The following is a 23,014-nucleotide window of genomic DNA, read 5'->3' as shown; positions in this document are numbered from 1 at the left end:
ACATTTTTATTAATTCACTAAATACTCATGTATTACTTTTATTTTTTTTATAAAATTTGGATCAATTTAACTAAATCGAGTTGAACTAAATTTTGTATGTAAAAACTACAATAAGTATTGATTAATTTCAAAGTATAGTAAAATTACATAAGAGAAAGTGTTATTCTTGATTGCTTTACTTATTATTGATAATATTCAATTTTTACATTCTCATCATAATGAGAATTTATTGTTGGATTGTACTTTGGCATAAAGTTTAAGAAACCACAAAGAAAGACCAAAAAAGTCAAGAAAACAAAAACTTTGCTCCTTTATATTTTTACAATATTATCATAACTTATTGAATTTAGCTGAAAAATCGAAAATTGAAATTTTCATTGCCCGAAAAATAATCATAAATTCCGATTTTCGGTTATACTATTTAAGATTAAAAAAACTCTCAAAGGACACGTCGTTTTTGTTTCATTCATAAAAAAATACATTAAAAATAAAATAATTAAATTTTTTGATGAAAGACACAACCTAAGTGAGAAATAAATAGACAAAAGTCGTTCACTTAAAAAAGAGGTACAAATTTGTTGATAATAATTTTTGGTCAGCTGCTTGATTTTCGTTTTAATTGTGAAAAAGAACATTAACCACACAGGCTATGAAAAAAATGAATGAACAAAAGTTACTCACCCACAAAAGCACTACACATTTTTCATTTATGAATTTTTGATAAGACACGTAGATCTTGTTTTAATTGTAAGAAATAACATTAAAAAAAGAAAGGATCTGCAAATTGTTGTATGAACTATGTATGTTGTTCAGAGTGGCCACTGGACCGGAAAACCGGGAAAAACAGGAAAGCTGGGAATTTTGTTAAACAAAGAAAAACCGGAAAATGACAGCGGTTTTATTTTGTGACCGAGAATTTTACAAAGTTTTAGAAGAAAAATTTGCCTAAGCTTGATTTCCACAATTTTTAAAATAATTTGTTGAATTATCTTTATCAATTATTTAATTTACAATGTATCATTCAAAAATCTTTTACTCACAAATTGTTCCGTTTTAGAATTTTATTTTTAAGCTTTGATTTCGAATTAAACGAATTTTCAATTGCTGACCTGGAAACTTACATATATACATATTGTTTTAAATTAGACTATTAATTCAAGTTTTGAATTATTTTTGAATCTTTTCAAAATTTCTAAATATCTCTTAAAATTGCTCAAATTTCTTCTACAAATAATAAGTGTTCATTTGTTATTTATATATAAAAATTTTAAGAAAATAAAAAAATTGGGTTATCCTTAAAATGGCAGGAAAAATTTAATTTATTTTAAGAGATGTTTAGAAGTTCTGAAAAAAATTTTTAAATAATTTCAAATTTGAAAAAAATTAAAACAACTTCTAGATTGCTGAACATTTTAAAATAACATTTTGAAGCTTTTCAAGCATGTTTTAATTTTTGTAATGAAAGTAATTTAAGTTTTAATTTAGGAAATGTTCAGTTAATTTTTTTTATTATTCCATGATTAATCTTTCCAGTTAAAAATTCCTAAAAATAATTTTGAAAATTTAAAGTTGCAATCACAATTTATTTAACAAAATTTTCCTTTTTAAATTAATTCTACAAATTCGCTTAGCACCACTTTACGCGATAATGCTTATTTTTAGTTTAAACTGTTAAAAATGATTCAAAATAAACCAATTGAATTTATGGAAAAAGGACAGCAGTTGCATTAAATTATTAACGAGAACATTCTTTTTCTTATAGGATGTGCACTTTTTTAAATGATAAAAGATGACAATAAAAATACTTAGGTTCCAATACCAATGCATATTATGAATTGTAATAATATAAATTTATTAAAATGATGAGAATGCGTTAGTTTAAGATCAATGAGCCTTAACGAAAGAGAATTCACAATCACCAAATTAGATAGTTGATGCCCGAAGAGATCAAACATTTTTTTAAATGAACTGTTATTTTCTTAAAGTTAATTACCTTTCTCAATACATAATCACTATATCAGAAAAATGAATTCCTAATTCAAATCACTTGGTTTTTTTATCTGTGTTAATTTGCAATAAACAGATGTGATTTCATAGCATTATGATGATATACTCACGACAAACGTCTCTATAATTAGAGACTTAATCGGATAGAATAATTTATGCGAAATGAGGCTATAATTTGTGCAAATTATAAATGTTACTATCAGATCTGGACATAAAGTGCGTTCCAATATATTTTTAGAAGTATTATAATGCGGCGACTCAATTAAAGTATTGATGTACGATAGAAAACTTGAAGCTAATCCATGTTAATTGAGCAATAAAGACTAAGATTAAATCATAACTGCCACACTAAGGCTATTAAACGAAATGTGTTTTAAATCAAACAGAGAATTTATAATGAATCTTAACTGACGGATCAAATTTTAAAACACCAAAAGAATTCTGTAAAGAGGTTTTTTTTAATAAGGTTTATTCCTGAGCCGAACCCGTCTTTATTCACAGGATTTCTGACAAGAACTTTTAAAGGTCCAAAATTTGAAATCGACAAAATTACATATTATTTATAAATAATTATCAATTCAGATTTTCTTGAGTTTTTGATAATTTTCCATCATTCAAAATCACTAGCGTCTTTATTTTGATAAAAATTAGAAAAAAACATTTTTCTATCCGCCTACAAATGTCCACACTGGGAATTTGTTTATACAATTTGTTCATGCAATTTGTAAAAAATATCGGATGATAATTTTTCATCGCTAAACATCACGGGCCGCATAATTTGAGGAAATTTTAGAGAAAAAGTTATTTCTATCGGCCTTGAAATGTCCACGCTCGACATTTGTTTATAAAATCTACACAAAATATCAGATGATAATTTTCCATCACTAAAAATCACTGGTGAGATAATTTGAGGAATATTAAGAAAAAAACGATTTCTTTCTGCCTTTAAATGTCCATACTGGGCATTTGTTTATACAATTTGTTCATACAATTTGTAAAAAATATCAAATGATAATTTTTCATCGCTAAACATCACGGGCCACATAATTTGAGGAAATTTAAGAGTAAAAGTGACTTCGGCCTTGAAATTTCCACACTCGGCATTTATTTATAAAATTTACACAAAATATCAGATGATAATTTTCCATTACTAGAAATCACTATCGAGATAATTTGAGGAATATTAAGAAAAAAAACGATTTCTTTCAGCCTTTAAATGTCCACGCTGAGCATTTGTTTATATAATTTGTTCATGAAATTTGTAAAAAATATCGGATAATAATTTTTCATCGCTAAACATCACGGGCCACATAATTTGAGGAAATTTAAGAGAAAAAGTGATTTCCATCGGCCTTGAAAAGTCCACACTCGGCATTTGTTTATATAATTTATTTATAAAACCTACACAAAATATCAGATGATAATTTTCCATCACTAAAAATCATTGGCGAGATAATTTGAGGAATATCAAGAAAAAAGCGATTTCTTTCTGCCTTTAAATGTTGACACTGGGAATTTGTTTATACAATTTGTTTATAAAATTAACGAAAAATATCGGATGATAATTTTCCATAATTAAAAATCACTGGCGATGTGATTTGAGGAAAATTAAGAGAAAAAGCGAAATCTTGCTGCCTTTAAATGTCAACACTAGGCATTTGTTTACATAATTTGTTTATAGAATTGAAAAGAATATCAAATGACAAATTTTTATTATATAGTATTGCTTGCTCGATGAAAGCAATGCAGATCATAGAAAACAATTTTCACGAATATAAACGAACAAAAATATAAAAAAATCAACTCTTTCTTTAATCTTTACGTTAACATAAAATTTTGCACAAAAAAAATAAAAATCAGCTCACATAAATTTCTTAAAAATTCAATGCTAAATTTTTCAAAAAAAAATCAAAATCGCTTAAAATTCATTTAAAGAAAGAAATTATATTTAGAGGTGCCGCAAGTCCCATGAAGTTTTACACGTATTTCCCAAAAAAAATTTTTTTATTAGATTGAGAATCCTCAATATTATATGAATTGAGTTGATATATATCCATATAAATAAAAGATAAAAATATCAGTTTCCAAATATCACCCCCTTAAGTCTTTTGTATAGGGTCCAATAAACCCCATAAGCGTAAAAATGGGTTTTGCAAGATTTTAGCGCTAATTACCATTTTTTGCGGTTTTTTTATTTAAAAATGTTTCTGGTACATAAAATGCCACTTTATACGGATAATGAGACGTTTAAAGAAATTTCGCAAACAATTTATCATTGTTTTTAGAAATTTTCTTACAGAATAGAGTTAGAAAGTCGCCATTTTTTCACAAATTTTCCACTTGCACAATTTTCAATTAAAGACTTGACAATTAATTACATTTAGCAAAAATAATAGTTTAAAGAAATTATTTGTATTTATGAACATCTTCATCTATATAAATACCTAGTAGTTGTGTTTTTTTCGCAAATTTTTAACCTTCTGTCCTTTTTTTACTCACTGAGGTAATAATTAATGCAAGTTACCAATAAAGTTTTTCAAACAAATGTATATTGTGCTAGAAAATTGTCATTTATCTAAAATTTTTAACTTTGCTTCGCCATCTTAGTTAATAAAAAATAATAAATAAACATTAGAGAGGACTATATATTTTAAATAATCTCTTTTTTTTGTGAAAATATTTTTCTGAAATAAAACAGGTATTTGAAATTTGATTAAAATTTTCTACAGAATTAAGTTTTATAAACTGGGGAAAGGAGCGAAAAATAATTCACTTAAAACACCAATATTATAGAGGAAATAATTTCTTTTAAAGTTGAATTATTATTTTTCATGACTAAAAAGGCAAAGTAAAGTTCGAAATTTTAGAAGAAAAAAACCCAACTTTCTAGAACTTATCTGAGACAGGATGCTTGTAAAGAATATTAAATTATTTGAACAATTTTTTGTTGAATTTCCTTTAAATATTACCTCACTAAATAAAAAAAGGACAGAAATTTAAAAAGTTCAGGAGACCCGCTAATATTAGGCATTGATATAGGCAACAATAGTTTGTTTAAACAATCATGTTTGCTGAATCTTTTTAAATATTAAGTCACTCCTAATGAAAAATAGACAAAAGGTTGATCATTTTAGGAAAAAACCGTAACATTATACCATAAGGCAAAGATTGTATTATTAAAAATGATAATAAATTGTTTAAACAATAATTTTTGTAACTTGAATTAATTATTACTTTACTCAAATTTAAAATTTGACAAAAAGAAAGGTTTTGGAAAAAATCGCAGTTTTCTAATACTAGGCAAATGAAATATCATTATTAAAAATAATAATAACAATAATAAATAGTTTGAAAAATTAATTTTCTTGACTGATTGAAGTGTATTCTCCCTCTAATGGAAAATTGAACAACAAATGGAAATTTTTTGAAAAAACCGTGACAAGCTACCTCTATTCTGTCAGAGACTGCTAAAAACCATAATAAATTATTTTATAAATGTATGTTAATACCTAATTATTAGCGTAAGGTAGTATTTTATGTACAAGAAACAATTCGCATTAAAAAATCGCAAATAAATTATGATCAGTGAGAAAACCTCTTAAACTTCATTTTTTCCTTTATGGTTTCTTTGGGACCCTATAAAACATACTTATGGGGTTCATATTTGAGAAGTGAAATTTTATTCATATCCAATGGCTGATTATTGTTAAGAAGAATATTGAGTTCCAATTCGATTCAGCTAATTTTGAAAATTCTGAATCAAATGTACAAAAAGGTATTTTTTGAATGGGAAATGTTAAACTTAATGGGGCTTTTGCAGCACCCCCAAATATTGTTTTTTTTTAATAGATTTCTTTTTGTAGTGATTCGAATAAATGTCCGGCCTGTGTTCATGAAAAATCACAAAAAACTTTCTAATTCATAGATTTATAAACGTATTAATAGTTTAAATAAAAGAGAGCTCCTAGACACATTCAGTATTTTAAAATTATTTCACCTAACTGTAAATTTAACATTCGGTTTTAACAAAATTTTAGTTTTGAAGCAAATGTACCAAAACAGTCCTCGGTTATGACCATTTTTTGGTGTTCAGCATTTCCGAAGGCAATGAAACATCGCTCTCAAAGTTTTCAATATAGGAAGTGAGACAGTAAATTGCTTTAATACATTTAGTTTAAGAAATAATTTTGAAGAAATGTATCCGAGGAAAAAATAAATGTGTAAAATTATTTAAATTTTTTAAGCGCTCACCACGCTCAAAGGATTGAGATATCGCGTTAAGAATTTAAAAGATTAAATAAAAAGCCCAAAAAAACGTTTTTATACTTCAATCTGTGCATAATTTCAAATAAACTCTATTTATAAATTGATAAAATAGGATATTACTACTTGAGTTGTAGCACTTTGCAGGTAATGTTTAGTGTGATGCATCTCAATTTTTTTAAATTTTATTTATTTCAGCACTGGCACAAACTTTAGACTAAATCGTCTAAGCTTTCTTAAAAAAGTCCATATAAACAATAAAATTTGCATATTTGATGCAAAAAAAGTATCTCCTCACCCGTAAACTGTCATTATTTTTGGTGCATTTTTAGTAATTTCTAGCGGAGAAGAAAAACTTTCACCGTTGATAAAGTAGAGATAGCATGATCAAGTTCCGTTATGATATTTTTTTCAACATAGCCAAACGTCATGTTTAAACATAGCCAAATGCCAAAAAATGAAAATAATTTTACACATTTATTTTTTACTCGAATAATTTTTTTTAATTATTACTCAAACTAAAAATACTAACGCAATTTATTGCCTAATTTCCTCTATTCCAAACTTTGAGAGCGATTTATCATTACCTTTGGACATGGTCAACACCAACAAAAAAATTTCATAACTTAGGACTCGTTCTGTCACGTGATCACCGTAGAACATGCCCTTAAATGTTTTTTATTTATTTTATTTTATTTAAAGGCAAGCTCTATGGTGACAACGTCACCAAACCAGTCCTTGGTTATAAAGATTTTTTTTGGTGTTCACCATGTCCAAAGGCAATAATGTATCGTTCTCAAAGTTTGGAATATAGGAAATGAGACAAAAAATTACGTTATTATATTTAGTTTGAGTAATAATTTTGAAAAAAATTATCCGAGTAAAAAATAAATGTGTAAAATTATTTTCATTTTTTTTTGTGTTCAGTAAGTTCACACGGATTGAGATATCGTGTTTAGAATTTAAAAGATTAAATAAAAAACCCTTAAATGCTCTTACACACTCCCAAAGAATCAGTTCGGAACAGTAATCTCAAAAAGGAGAATATCTTTTTTGGTGCTTAGTAGCAGCTAGAATTAAAAAAAAAGAGTAGTAGCAAAAACTAAATGAACCAACGAATCCTTTCGGGCCCAGTAGCGGACACCCCGCAGCGCGCATCGCCTCAAGAAATACTTTTACGCCTGGAGATGGAAGCAACTTTGCTGTGAGCGCTACGTCCAATTAAAATCTCGGGACGTCTTGTGCTCTTATATTGATTTCACTATTTTGTTAATCACATTTCAAACTTCTAATTGTTAAAAAAAGTTGATGGAAAATGAACTAAGCAATAGTCGTAGTTTCTTTTCTTTTTATACGAACTGAAATTATTTTCCATAAAAAAGCATTATTTCGGAAGATCTGCTTCTTCCACTAAAGTGACTTTTATAGTTTTTTAAGTTTTCTTAATTTTTAAACTGTTTTCTTCAAACAGATATTTTAGGTAACGTCCATAATTAGCCTTATCTCGCGTAATGTTAAATAGAAATTTAAATAACGCACTTTTTTTCGAAAAAAACGGAAAAAATCTACCCGATTCCTAGGGCATATTTTAATATTATATAATTAACAAAAACAATTTTTATAAACAAATTTAATAAATAAATGCATCAATCAGCCATTTTTCGATAGAAAAATTCATTTTTTTCTATATTAATTTTTTAAATTAGGAACTTGATGTTGAAATTCATAATTTGTTAATCACTTTTATAATCTTTTTTAAGCAAATTAAATTTAAAAACGCATCATTTGTACATTAGATGGCATAAAAATTCATGTTGTTGAAATTTTAGTCCTTTCATTTAAGAACTTGATGGCAATTTCAGAGAGATTCATAAAAAGGATAAATATTTCGAATTTTCAAGTACTATGAATAGCCAAACAAAGAATTTTAAAATTTAGAAAAAAATAGTTTCAAATATTTTGAAAGTACTCTGACATATTGGATTTGTATCCAAAATAGTTGGCTAACATACTTTTCATTTTCTTCTAGGACTTATAGAAGTGCCAAAGCTCAATCCAATCTGATCACTTTTTCCAAAGTAATCGTGCTGAGTTGGAAAAAAACTTAGGAATGTCCTAGAAACCTATACGGGACATCCTTAAGACGTCTTTTGGAACATGTCTTTCACACATCTTAGGGACGTTTTTAAGGTGTCTAATGTCAGTACAAAAAGTTTCCTGAGAACGACCTATATCTTTAAGACGTCCTTAGGACATTAGAAGTCTTACAGACGTTGACTGGACTGAGATTGGACGTCCTAAGAACATCCCAAGGACATTCTGAGTATGTTAATGGTTTTGTGTCCACTGGGTGCCTGCAGTCTACAGACTAAAGACAACATACTACAGACTGCAGACAGACAGAAACCTTCGTAAAAATAGTTTTTTTTATCGTTTAGAGGATCTCAAAACGTACAGATTTTATGAAAACCAACTAAGTCAAATTTTACATAAAACCAATACCTTCTCATAAGGATAAGAAAGTAACAACAAATACAGCCTTATACTTTGTTTCTTAATTTTCCTCCGAGATAAACTCTTCATCTTTTTGTTTCCTTTGTGTATTTGTGATCGAGAAGCCACATAAGATAAATTAGTATTAGTTAAACTCGTCAGTTAATACTCCGGCAAGCCTTGCATGTTAAACAGGTACTTCGTGGGTGGGTGCCAGCTGCATTCACATGTAACCACTGCCTTGCCTCCCCTCAAAGCCAACTCAGCATTCGTTAATTCGTCGATGGACCCCCAAGTCTCTGTCAAACATACCTGACATGTGTCTTGTCTCTTATCTGCAATGTAAATTGCTAAAAAGAAGAATTTAGTTTACGAAAGGGTTTTAAATCCTTATAGAGTCTAAGGGTTTCTGAAAACGCTGCGAAAAAACATCAACGCAAAGACAAAATAAGAAAGAAAAAAGAAGATTATTCTATTGTATTGTAAAATAAGCTTCTCAAGTAAAGTTCTTAATTAGCATCACACCTTGTGATCCCATCGACACATTTTCTTCCCGCGGACAATTCGATTTTTATGATTTGGCCAATTGTTTCCCTTTTCCTCTCGTCGAAACGGAATTTAAAAAGATTTTCTAAGATGCTCATTCGTTCTAAATATGAAATGTATTCTTTTCTATGTTTCAGGTTCCGAAAAGAACGCTCTTGCAGATCCAGAACTTCCCTTCTCCTGTCTTTTCGGTGCGTAATCGATTCCTAAACTTGTTGTACTTTTTTTTAATTATTACATTATTTCCTTGGCTATTGTATCGGTTGTGAATAGATGAAAAGATTGTTCGGTTTTGGGAGAATATTCATTATAAAATCATGAGTATCTCTTCTCGGATGTAAGAGATGAGAAGAAAATTAAAAGGAAGGAGAAAGAGAGAAAGGAAGTAGTGATGGAATTGGATCCTTTGTCCGGCAATAACATTGGTCGCGGTGCTCAGCAGCAAGTCCTGCGGCGTTTATACGCAGACCCAGCTGCCACACACTGCGAATTCCGTTTACGCCGCATGCACTGCATCACGGCAGATCAGCCAGTGCATAATTATTACCGCTGCTGTTGGAAATTGCAAAGTCTTCTTCGACTCAAGTCCCTCGAGTGACCATTGGTTTCTGATTCAGATTGAAGGTTGGACCTACTGCATCGCATTTCCTCTCCTCCCAATCTTATCTCTTAATTGACAGGCGTCGTAAAATTTTTTCCAGACATTCCTCTGCAATCGCGATTACATCAGCGTTTGCAAGAAAAGGCAAGCACTGTATTTTAGAAAATTATGTATTTTTAGATCATACTTTAAATCATTAGGGTGATGGAATTTTAGAACTGACCAACTTTTTCTATCACACCGTAAGTGTCAATAATAATAAACAATAACAATAAACAAGTCTTCCCGCAACATGTCATTGCAGGACAAGTCTTCCCGTGAAATGTCTTCTCAGGACAATTATTTCCAAAACATGTCTTCACAGGAAGTCACTTCCAAAAAACATTACATGCTTCGAAGCTCCATTAGGCAAGAGTACTTGGGACATGTCTTCCCAGGAAATCACTTTCCACCTTCAAAATAATAATGGATGCTTCGAGACAATTTTCGAAAGTTCTTCCCGCGACATATCTTCCCAAGGCATGTATTTCCAGGAGAAATTTTCCCAGATAGTTACTTCTGCCTTTCCATAAAATATAGGATGATTCGAGGCTCCCTTAAACAAGTCTTCTCGTCTTCAAAACAATAGAAGATTATTTAAGCCACCTGCCGAAGATCTATCCAATGCTGCCTTGAAGCAACTCCTATTTTTTTAAAGGTGGTCAAGGATATCCTGGGAAGACTTGTCCTGGGACGACTTGTCTAATGTTGTCTTGCAGCAGCAGCTACATCCAATCGTGTCTCGAAGCATCATATATTTTTAGGAAGTACGAAGTAATTTCCTAAGAAAACTTGTCATTGGCAGATTTGCCGAATGGTGTCTAGAAGCATCTTATGTTTTTTTGGCAGTCACAAGCGATTTTCTGGGATGACATGTCACGGGAAGACCTGTTCAATGGTGCCTCGAAGCATCTATTATTTTGTTTAAAGGGGGAAGTAATTTACTAAGAAAACTTGTCCTCTGTAGACATGTTTAATGTTGCCATGGAGTACCGCATGCTTTTTTTGGAAGTGGGAAGTGATTTCCTGGGAAGATATATCCCGGAAATACATGTTCTGGGAAGATATGTCCCGGAAAGACTGTCCTGGAAAGATATGTCCCGGGAAGACCTATCCATTGTTGCGTCGAAGCATAGAATGTTTTTTTGGATATGAAAAATAATTTCCTGAAATGGCATGTCCTGGGAACACCTACTCGACGAAGCCTCAAAGCATCTCATATTTTGAAAAAGTGAGAGGTAATTTCGTGAGAAAACTTGTCACGGAAATACTTGTACAATAGTGCCACTAATTATCTCATATTTGTTTGAAAGTGGGAAATGATTTCCTGGAAGACGTGTCCCAGAAACACGTGTCCACTGGTGTCTTGAAGCATCACATATTTTTTGAAAGTGGAAAGTGCATACTAGTCCCAAATGTTCATTTTTCTTAACAATTTTTCTGGATATTTCATTAATCTCTTACAATCTGGATATTCACAAAATTCCAGCTAGATCTACCAAAAACTATTTTCTCCTACATTTGATGCGTTGTCATGTTGCTTGCCACAATAGCGAGTAGAAGCAATGTAACTTTTGGAAATGTGACTTGCCATAATGTGACATCCGACAAATGTGACATGTCACATTTTTGTCAACTTTTTTGTGAGCTTCATACTTTTCAAAATGAGAATCACTGCGCTGTAACTTTCTGCAAATGTGACTCGAAACAAATATGATTTTTCGTGATAATACTTTGCTCAATGAGACCTGCTGCAAACATGACTTTCCGCAGTGTAACTTAGCACAAATGTGACTTGACGCAATATAAATCGCTGCATATGTGACTTGTCGCACTGTGACTTGCCACAAATGTAATTCGCTACAAATATGACTTGCTGTAATGTAACTTTCCGTAATTTGGTTCTTCGGTTGCTAGAAATTTAATTATCCACAAATGTGAGTTACTGAAAATGTGAATTGCTTCATTTAACTTTTTGCATTGTGAATTCTCACAAATGTCACTGTGACGTGTTGCCAATGTTGTCATAAATATGACTTGTCAAAAACAGCATATTCAAAATATGTGACTTGCAGCAATGTGAATTTCCACAAATATGATTTTTCATCCATGTGACTTGCCACCAATTTGACTTGCCGTAATGTCACTTGCCATAAATTTGGCTTGTCGCAATTGTCTTGCCACAAATGTGACTTGCTGCATACTTAATTTTCTGCATTCTCGTTAATTTTGTGTGAACTTTTTTTTTCAAATTGTGAGTTTCCGAAATGTGTCATGAACTTCATTTGACGTAATGTGACTTTTAACAAATATGACCTACCACAATATGACTTCCTGAAATGTGACTTGCCGCAAAATTCCTTGACGCATTTGGACTTGTGGAAATATTAATTGCCGCAATTGGACTTTTGAAAATTAGACTTGCTGCAAATATCACTTGACGGAATGGGACATAATAGAATGCGACTTCCCACAATGTAACTTGCTACTAATGTAATTTCACTTGCCACAATTAAGACTAGACACAATAGTTCTTTTGGAAATGTGAGTTGCTGTGATGCGGCGTCCCTCAAATGTGACTTGCAGAAATTAAACTTGCCGCAATGTTAATTTAGCGCCGTGTGACTTGCTGAAAATGTGACTTGCTGCAACCTGACTCACCGCATGCATAATTTGCTGCATTTTAAATTTTTTCAAATTTGATAACTTTCAATCAGTAGTTATAAAATTTAAAACATACGCTTTTTACTAGAAAATAATTCTTCGTAGAGCCTCACTTGAAATTTAAGTTCCCGTAAAAGTAATAAAGCTAGGTAATCTAGTTCAGCAATCAATGAGTTCGTGTTTATGCAAATTAAACAAGCCCAACACGGTCGCACTCTGCAACTTTTCCTTACACCCCTTTACATTCAGGAGGGTGAATAAATTTTATTCGTCGTATCAGAAACAAGTCTTGCCGAAAGTAATTAGAATGTTTTATATGATTCATTTTTATTCAAATACTTAACTCCCGAAATGTGTTAAACTATTGCAATTTTTTATAATAATAACTAATTTGCTAATATTTTCAGTTTAGGTAACCACATTTTTAATTTAAAATTAATGTTAATTTTTAATGATTAAATAGCAGGATTTTTCCAAAATCACAATTTTGAATTTTCTAACATTCCGCTACTTTTCCCTGACCACTATGTATTTTTCATTTAGGTATAAAAACAACTTTACTTCGAGAAAATCCACAATCTAAATGAATAAAATATTTTTGTTTATTTTTTATTTTTCATTTTAAATACTTTTAGTGACAAAAGTTATACAGAATTTTATAAAGATAATTGAAAGATCATACGTTAAGCATTTTTGTACTGAAAATCATTTTTTAACCAAATACTGGACTTTGCGACCAAAAAGATGAATTTTAAGCCAGGAAATGTATTTTCCGTACAAAAAGAAATTTTGTTCAAAATACATAAATTTTAAACTTAAAAAGATAAATATTAGACTCAAAAAATTACTTTTAATAGAAAAAACTAACCTTTAACAAAATAGTTCAATTTTAATCTAGAGGTTTATTTTCAACCAAGAAGATTATTTTTATTTTTAAAAAAACGCAGTTCGAAGAAGATGTATGAATTTTGAACTACATAATTATTTTTTCAAGTCAACAGTGTTAATTTTGAGCCAAAAACTGAATAATTAAATTTTGATTTTAAATGCTTAATTAAATAAATGAAAATGAAAGCAAGAAGGATTTTTAATTAATAAAGCAGAAAAATTTCACCTACAATGCTTAATTTTTATATCAAAAAGCCAAAGTTTCCACAAAAAAGTTAGGTGTTCCACGCGAAAATGTTAATTTTTATCAAAAAAGTTGTTTTCCAAAAAAATGGTTTAAATTCAAAGCTAAAACCCCAATTTTCTACAAAAAAGATTAATCTTTAACCAAAATAATAAATAAAAATAAATTTTAATTTAAAAAATTAATTTTTGATAAAAAAAAATTCAACAAGCTATTTAAGTTTTCAACCAAAGAATTGAATTTTTAGTTAAAAAGATTAATTTATAATCAAGAAGATTAATATTCTACCAGAATAGATGAGTTAACAACAAAATTCAACTATTATGAATAAAAAAAATATATTTTCAACCAAACATGGAATGATTTCATTTTTTGTGAAAAATAATTTTTCAAACAAAAAAAATATTCAGTTATATATTCACAAAGGAAGCTTTAATTATTTCTTATTTAAAAGGTCAAGTTAATTTTAATGCTCACCTAATTTGTGTCGAAAGAAGGAGTATTTTATCTTCTTGCATTAATATTTAATTACGCCTGTGGAAAATTTTTTACTATAAAACTGAATTTTAAAATATTATAAATGACTTTTTTGACTTTTTTCCTCAGCCAACACAACCCCTTTTCTAATTCTCTTTTCTGGTTATCACTTCCTCTCCACTAGTCATCCTTATTTGCAATAATTTTCCCTACTTGCCCTTACCTCATTTCCCCTCCCTTTCCCTAACCCCTACTCTCCCGCCCCATTCCTGCTTACTTCCTTTACTCCCATTCTCTTATTTCACCTCACTTTCTCAACTTTCCCTCCCCTCATTTCTTGCAATTCTCACTTGTTTCTCCCTCTCTCGTTTCCGCTAATTTCCCCTCATTTCCACTAATTCACCTTTACTATTATTCTGTCACTTGCCCTACTTCCTCTCCCCTAATCATCCCTCACTTTCCCTACTTCCCCTCCCCTAATTATCCCTTACTTGCCATACTTGCCTCTCCATGAGTTCCCCTTACTTCCCCTTCTTGAAAAAAGATAATGGATGGAAGGACACTTGATTGAAACTGTAAAGGTTTCTGCCCGGATCAACGGTACCCTAAACATTACGAGAAGATACACATTATTTCGTAGTCAGACGCTGAATTCCTTGAATAACTTTTTTGACTCTATATTCTGATCCGATACTAAAGTTTTTATTTTGTTTATGCGAGTTTTCAATTAAAATTTAAACGCGCTTGGAACACTGGATTTTTCAAATTAAATAAAATTAATATTCAGTAGTCTCTTTACAACCGTGCTTCACCATAAATCTCGATTCAAAATTTATTTAACAATAGATTTTGAAATCCCGAGGTCTTCCTCTACCTCTCTCACGGTTAAACAACGATGTCCAATAAGTAGGATTTGCACATGTTCCAAATTTTTAAGTGTATTGGCAGTTACCGGAGTGCTAGAGCCAGGGTTATCTCTATACTGAAGTACTACGATTTATAAATCGCCTAAACCGCTTTTTAATTTGAGAATCATTAATAGAATCATCACCGTACTTTTTTCGAATCATAGCGATGACTTTTGAACCTAAATGACCAGGTTTTTGGCTAAATTTAGTCCAGACTATTTTTTCGTTGCATACCGTCATTCTCAAATAAGATGCGTACGTGATTAAACGTTTAGGTACCTGTGTACACCAGTTGAGTGAGGATTCGGATATTCCTGTCACTTAGTATGGAGTCCCACAGAGGTCCTCCTTCCTTGTTAAACACCTCTTATTCACAATTCCAGAACTTAGACAAATTTAGAGTAGAAGGTCTGATACCTTCCGAACAGACATTGCAAGGAGGGCACCTTATCTATATGAAAAAAATAAAAAAATTAGAATAACAACCCAGTGGGCACACAAATCAAGGTAGTCCTAGAGACTTCTTAAGGACATCCCTGAAACGTCTTTTAGAACATGTATTTTGGACATCCTAGGGATGCTGTTAAGAAGTCTGTTGTCAGTGCAAAAGCTGTCTCGAGAACGTCTTCTGTCTTTAAGACGTCTTGAGGACCTCATTTAGCAAAAAAATTAAGGATGTCCTAGAGTCGTCTTTGGGACATCCCTGAGACGTCTTTCATAACATGTCTTTTGGTCATCCTAGGAATGCTCTTAAAACGTCTTATGTCAGTACGAAAGATGTTCTGAGAAGTTTATGTCGTTGAGACGTCTTTAGGTCATCTTTAGGACATTGGACGTCTTGGAGATGTTGATTATCCTGACATAGGACTTTCTAGGAACGTCCCAAAGACGTTCAGGGGATTTTCATAGTTTTGTGGCCACTGGGACATTAGACGTCTTAGAAATGTTTATTGGACTAATCTATGATGGTAAAAAGTATGTCCACACTGGGTGGTAGCATTAGATATCTCGTTTTAAAAAAACTCAACTCCTTCATCTAATCAAATTCTGTCTGTATAACTTCGGCCTTAATTCGATTTTCTTGGCATGTACAAGTTATTTCTCAGCACTGAATGCCCTCCTTAATTTAATTCATTTGAAGAAACAACACTAATAAATCTAAGTACGCCGATTAGCAAATTACGAGCATTTTGTCTCTGTGATCTACATCTGATTTCGTGATGTAAACTAGAGGGCCTACAGTAAATCGTGCATAATGTAGATTCACTGATTTGGTCGTAACTGCACGACGTAATAGAGCGGAATGGAGTCGCATAGTGATCATTCATCGGATAGACGCAAAGTTGTAGTCACATCGGCGATCAATTACGTTGCTCGATTCCAGGCCAGGAAATGTCAAGGCTCCACCTCGATGGAATTCCTAACGTGGCCGCGGCTTCGTCTTCCAGAATCGCATCTTCGAATATTATGCATGTATATATGACGACAATCAGCGGTATTTGCCTCTAATTATCAAGAGGTGAAAGAAAGGAAAGCCTGTCATTTTAATTTCAATTAAACAAGAAATAGATACAAGCGAGTTGATAAATAAGGCGAGAGACAAGCACCGCCATTTTATTTACGACCTAATAAACGTGCCGCAAGTATGTGAGAAAAACAATGCGTTGGTGTTAGGGGGTGTCCATAAAATACGTCACGAGTTTAAGTGGGGGGGGGGGGGGGGGGGGGGGGTCGTGCAAACAACTACGGTTAGCAGAAGGGTGAGGGGGGCTAAAGGAAGTAAAGTTACGAACTTTGATAAGTATCTCATCTAATCCGTTAGTTACCATCCCGATGATGGTACAGATTTCTTATATCTGATATCTATGACTTTTTAGAGGAAACCTTGCCAAATGCCATATCTGTCAAATAAATTCTTCTTTCGGTCTTTTTCAGTTGCTTAGTGTATAGAGCACCCGAGCGGCAATCGAAAGACCTGGGTTCGATTCCCACCAGAGCGAAAAGGAAGGATCCTTTTTCACAGAAAAGAAGTGATTAAAAGTATTTGAAGAAATCCTAAATTCTGAATTTGAGGGAAATCTGAGGTCGATAGTTAGATATCTATTTTAACGTAATATGATAAGCTTCTTATTTGAACTGTCATTTACCATTCCAATGATAATTTAGGTTTACCATATCTTATAACTCTAACTTTTTAGGGAACACCTTGCCATATGGCATTTTAAGCAAAAAGTACTTCTTTCGATCTCTCCAGCAGCTTAGTGGGTAGAGCACCTGAACGGCAATCGAAAGACCTGGGTTCGATTCCCACCAGATCGAAAATACACAGAAAAGGTTTAATTACAAATATTTAAGAAAAACAAAAATTCTGAATTTGAGGTAAATCTGAGATCGATAGTTAGAATCTATTTTAACGTAATATGATAAGGTTCTTATTTATACTGCCATTTACAATTCCGATGATAATACAGATTTACTATATCTTATAACTCTGACTCTTTAGGGAAAACCTTGTCAAAAGCATTTGAATAAAAAGTGCTTCTTTCGATCGCTCAAGTAGCTTCGTGAGTCAAGCACCTGAATGGCAATCGAAAGACCTGGGTTCGATTCCCACCAGAGCGAAAAGGAAGGATCTTTTTTCTCAGAAGAAATTTAATTGAAAAAATGTTGGAAGCCCAAAAATTTTGAATTTGAGTGGAATCTTAGGTCGATAGTTAAATGTCTTCTTCAACGTAATATGATACGCTTCTTATTGAAACTATCATTCACTATTCCCATGATAATACGGATTTACTATATCTTATATCTCTGACTCTACTTTCAAATTCTTTAAAAAAATTAATTTTTTTTTAAATTTTAATTTGTTTATACATTTACGAGTAGTTATAATCAAAAAATTAGTCCTCAAACATATAATAATCAAATGTATATTGAAATTGAAAAAAAAATAATTATGTTTTAAACAAATAAATATTAGTAAGAAAGTGACTGTGTATTCTTTAATTACCAATTAATGATTTTTTTAACTTTTAAAAAACGTCAATAAACCGCAATATTACGTAAAATTCAAATTTCACACTTATGAGGTTTTCTTTGGGGACCCATAAGAATAGCTTAAAATTATTCAACCTCAAAATTTATTCTTATTCTCTGACAAACTCTGAACAATATAATGAAATACGGAAATATATTTGTAACATACAGGGTGGCTGTTGGGTCGGAAATTGATAAAACCGGAAAACGACCGGGAATTTTTTTAAACCGGAAAACCAGGGAAGTGACAGTGAATTTACTTTTTGACCGAGAATTTTACGACTCTTTAGAATAGAAATCTGTTCAAATCCGATTTCAAAACTTTTTTTGATTAAGTAGTAGTAGTTATTTAAAAAAATTTCTGGTTAAGATTTTCAGTTGGAAGCGCTTATTTTTAATTTCAGAAAATTTAAAATGCAATCTTGAAGACTTAAACAAGTAAAAAGTAAAAGGTTTTAAAGTTCAATTAGTTTTTATGAAAACCGTTTTTATTTTATCAACTGTAAATGTAATGAATAAAATGTTTTTTTAGTAAGTCTGTACTTTAAGTATTAAAGGGTGAACAATAATGGATTTCGTAATTAAAGGCTTTCATTAAATTAAAAATATTTTTTTAGTATAAAATATTCAATTGGTTGCCCATTCAATTTTAAAATTTTTAAGTAAGAAAAAGGATAATTATTCATACATAATTATTTAATATACAACAAGACATCTTGTTGTACTTTCCGAAAGCTATAATTTATCTTTGAGACTGTTTTCGTATATTGCGTCGTTTGGCTACAAATTTGAATGTCGTGGTGTCAAACTTCGGGCAATTCTGATACTTTGTCAATCATAAGTGATGAGAATTTGATAAATTATTACAAATTCGTACCTCTTTTTGGGTGAATAACTTTTTTCTATAAATTAACTTGTTAACTCTTGTCATTTCAAAAAAAAAAAAAATTCTGATTTTTTATGTAATTTTTATGATTAAAACCAAAACTACGCGCCCTGTCAAAAAAGTGATTCGTAACAAATTTCTAGTTTTTTTTTGGGGTAACTATTTTTGTAAAATTATTTTTTTTGTCGTAACTTATGTCGTTTGTAACAATGACGTCTATCTGTCTGTCCGTCCGTCCGGTCGTCCCACAGTTGGAAAAAATTACTTGTTTGGTTCAAAATAAACCAATATGACGAAACAAATTTCCATTTTTCTATTCGAAGTTTTAAAAAAATTTCTCTTTAGATCATAGTTTATATTATAAGCAATTTTAATCAAAAAATGCCGCTATCAGGCATTTTTTGACAGAAAACTTCGTGTTTTTCGTTGTCAAGTTTTTTTAAATTGAACACTTTATGATACTTTTGGCAAAATTCTTAATTTGTTGACTATTAATATGATTTCTTTGAACAAATGCATTATTCGGAGATTTGTCGACAGAAAAATTTGGTTTTTATAATGCCGGCCTTTTGAGTTGGAAACTTCATGAAAATTTCAGCAACATTTATAATAAGTTGATAAATTATATGGTTCATTTGAACAAATTTAATGAAGCATAATTTTTTAAATAATTTTATGATTTTTTGAAACAAATTTAATAAACAAATGCATTAATCGGGCATTTGTGGACGGAAAAATTCGTTTTTTTTTTCTATTTGAGTCTTTTTAATTGGTAACTTCATGATGATTTCAGGAGAATTCATAATTGGTTGATATATTTGATGTTTTTTAAAAACAAATTTAATAAACTAATGCATTATTCGGGCATCTGTCGAAGAAAAATTTTTTTTAACGTCATCATCATGTGTTCATGAAGTTCCTGATTAAAAAAGTTGTCATAGAAAAAAAAGAAAAATTTTTCTGTCGAAAAATGCTTGATTACTGCATTTGTTCATTAAATTTGTTTATAATGTAAAAATTATAATCTTGAGAGAAAAATTTTGTAATATACTTTTTCCATTCTTTTTTTTTGCAATATAACTTGAAAAAACGTATAATTATGGAAAATCGTAGAAAACATTTTTTTAACAAATAATTTGTTCATTAAAAACTTTTTGTTCATTATCTGATATTAAAGAAACTCTAACTAATGGTACTCTATGCAACTTAGGCAATTTAAACCATTTTCTGGTTATAGACGATCACCGGAAACGTCAAATAGAAAAAATGGCCATTTTCTTCGTCATATTTGTTTATTTATAAAAAAATTATAAACCTAATTCGAAAATCAAGCACGACAACTCTCTCAGAAATCTTATAACTTTTTTTTCAAATTGTTTTTGTTGAAATCGATCAATATTCGTGGACTGTAAGTTATTTTGAACCAAAAAAGTTATTTTTTCCCACCGTGAGACGGCCGGACGGACAGGCAGACAGACTTCATCGTAAAATCTTGATGTTCGAATTCAGGGGGTCTCGAAACGTACAGAACCGTTAATGAACTGTAGTGTCAAATTTTCGACAATTCTAATAATTTCTCAATCATAAATGATGAGAATGTAAAAAATTATAGGATGAACGGAAGCTGGGACGTTGAAACGGGAGCGTATCAAGAGATTCACCGTCGATAATTTCACATAAGAGGGTAGGTCGGTTACACGGCGTTCATACTGAAACGCTCCTATCGCTTAGATAGAGAACTGGAGACGACGTAGAATGCAAGATAGAAAGAGACGAAAAGAGTGCTGCCACCTATATAGTGAGGAGCTCAGGTGTAAAACCGTTGATTGCCGCTGCAGTATTTTCTCTTGCACCGATGGTAGCTGTGGGCGTGTCGAGCACGACCGAAGGGAGACGGCCAAGGCCTTCTCATCGGGCTACTGCGATTATGTTTATTATACTTGTACCACGCGTATGCGTACGTGCGCATACTTACCTACTTACTTTCATTCCTTCATATCTCTCTGCTCAAAGTTCAAGAGATCAGATTTCCACAGAAATCGTTTCTAATAAAAAATATCTGCAGCCACTGATTTCTCTACTAGTTTGGGCGCGCAACTGTTGGTTCTTGCGCTTCGCGCTCGATAATATATTTATGTCGCGCTCCGCGCTCGATAAGGTATTTACCTCGCGCTCCACGCTCGGTCTTTGCATTACCCTCCACATTTGTGCACAGACCACAATGCGCAATTTTCTACATTCTATGTTAAAAACTATTATATCAAATGTCTATTACCATTTTTTTACATTCTCATCATTTATGATTGAAAAAGTATTAGAATTGTCGGAAATTTGACATCACACTTTTTCAACGGATCTCCACGTTTCGAGACCCTCTGAATCCGAAAATCAGGTTTTTACGATGGCGTCTGTGTCTGTCTGTCTGCCCGTCCGTCCGGCCGTCCGTCCGTAAACACGATAACTCTCGAAAAAATCAACGAATCTAATTCATCTTTGGCATACTTTTTTTAGGTCCTAAAAGAAAGGACGAGTTCGTGGACCAGCTGTTTTTGATAAAAATTCAAAAAGTGAGCGCATTTTGAATATTTTTCAGACCACTCTTTTTTCTGAATTTGAAAATTCTATGTACAGATATTTATAGTATTAAAAAGAACAAACAATTTATCCTAATGACTTTTTTCGATAAAAATAAAATTCTCAGAGTTATAGCGTTTTCAAAATTTTTTTAATCAACTGAAAATCAAAATTTGAAGCCGAAAAGCACACGTTATGAAAAAAAGTCAAGAGAGGAAAAACATTTCTTTTCAAAATCCCTACAAGACTATCATAACCAATTTTTGGATTTTCTTCGAAAATCGAAAATTCAAATTTTGATTGCACAAAAAATAATGGAAAATAAAAAATTCCATGTTGTGGACAAGCTATGTAGGATATGAAAAAAGATGAATTAACAAAAATAGTTATCTCAAAAAAGATCTACAACTTCGTTAAGAATCACTTCTTGATAGGACGCGTACTTTTTGTTTTATTCGTGAAAAATAACGTTGAAAAAAAATTTTTTTAAATGTGTGGAAAAACGAAGAAAGTTACGAGAAAAAAATCTAACATAACCTGTTTACAAATGCTTGTCGGAAAACAAGCGCGCAGCGCGAGTGTCACGATGAGAGTGTGTACCTCAAAGCCTACAGAGCTTTGAGAAACTTAATCTTTGACTATACTTAATTAAGAAGACAATTCAGAATATGAAGACGCATGTAAATACTGCTATCTAAAAGAAATCTTTTTGATAACGTTTTTTTCAAGCATTCCAAATGCAAAGAATACATATCCGAGCGCGAAGCGCGAGGTGTAATTATGTTGGAGCGCAAAGCGCGAGGTAACCTATTATCGAGTACATTTTATTTTTTCTAATCCTAATAGGGCCCTGCTGTGGTTGTTTAATCGTTTTCCCTTTTCTTAAGTGAAGCTGAACACTTTTTTTTAATTTGTCATTAAAGAAGGTTCTCAAAGTACCTACGGCCTTGACGATTACATTCGCATTGCGGTCATCGCGCTTCGCGCTTAATAGATAGCTTATACAGGCTCTAATTTTGTTCAATTTAGGCTTATCAAAAAATTCGGCTAGAATAGTTTTGAAATATATTTTTGATCTAGTGAAAAATTTGAATGAAATTTTTCGATCTAAAAACAATCATTTTCATCAAAATTAAAAATGTTATTTGGATAATTTAAAAATCTTTTACCTATCTATAAGAAACTTTGACAAGAATTTTTATAATATTAAGAAAAAAAATTGAAAATTTTGAAAATGCTATAATTTTTTTAATTTTGGGCTAATTGAAAAAATCGGCTAGAAAAGATTTGAAATATATTTGGTATCTAGTGCAAATTTTAAATGAGATTTTTGGATTTACGAAAAAAAGAATTTTTTATATTTTTTGAAAATTTTCAAATTTTTGAAAAGT

The 23,014-nt window shown here is 31.2% G+C and overlaps 1 protein-coding gene across 1 annotated transcript in view; it reads left to right on the top strand.

The window, feature by feature from the left end:
* LOC117175346 (protein piccolo-like) overlaps positions 1-9,907 on the top strand; it is a 28,283-nt gene extending 18,376 nt beyond the window's left edge. Inside the window, exons 6-7 of the mRNA XM_033365053.1 lie at positions 9,447-9,500; positions 9,632-9,907. Of these exons, the coding sequence (XP_033220944.1) occupies positions 9,447-9,500; positions 9,632-9,907 (330 nt within the window). The remainder of the gene's footprint in view (positions 1-9,446; positions 9,501-9,631) is intronic.
* The last annotated feature ends 13,107 nt before the right edge of the window (positions 9,908-23,014 follow it).

Source organism: Belonocnema kinseyi, chromosome 6 (genome assembly GCF_010883055.1).
Source record: "Belonocnema kinseyi isolate 2016_QV_RU_SX_M_011 chromosome 6, B_treatae_v1, whole genome shotgun sequence".
NCBI lineage: Eukaryota > Metazoa > Arthropoda > Insecta > Hymenoptera > Cynipidae > Belonocnema > Belonocnema kinseyi.
Note: the sequence above shows the minus strand (reverse complement) of the source record. Positions and strands in the feature narration are given on the sequence as shown.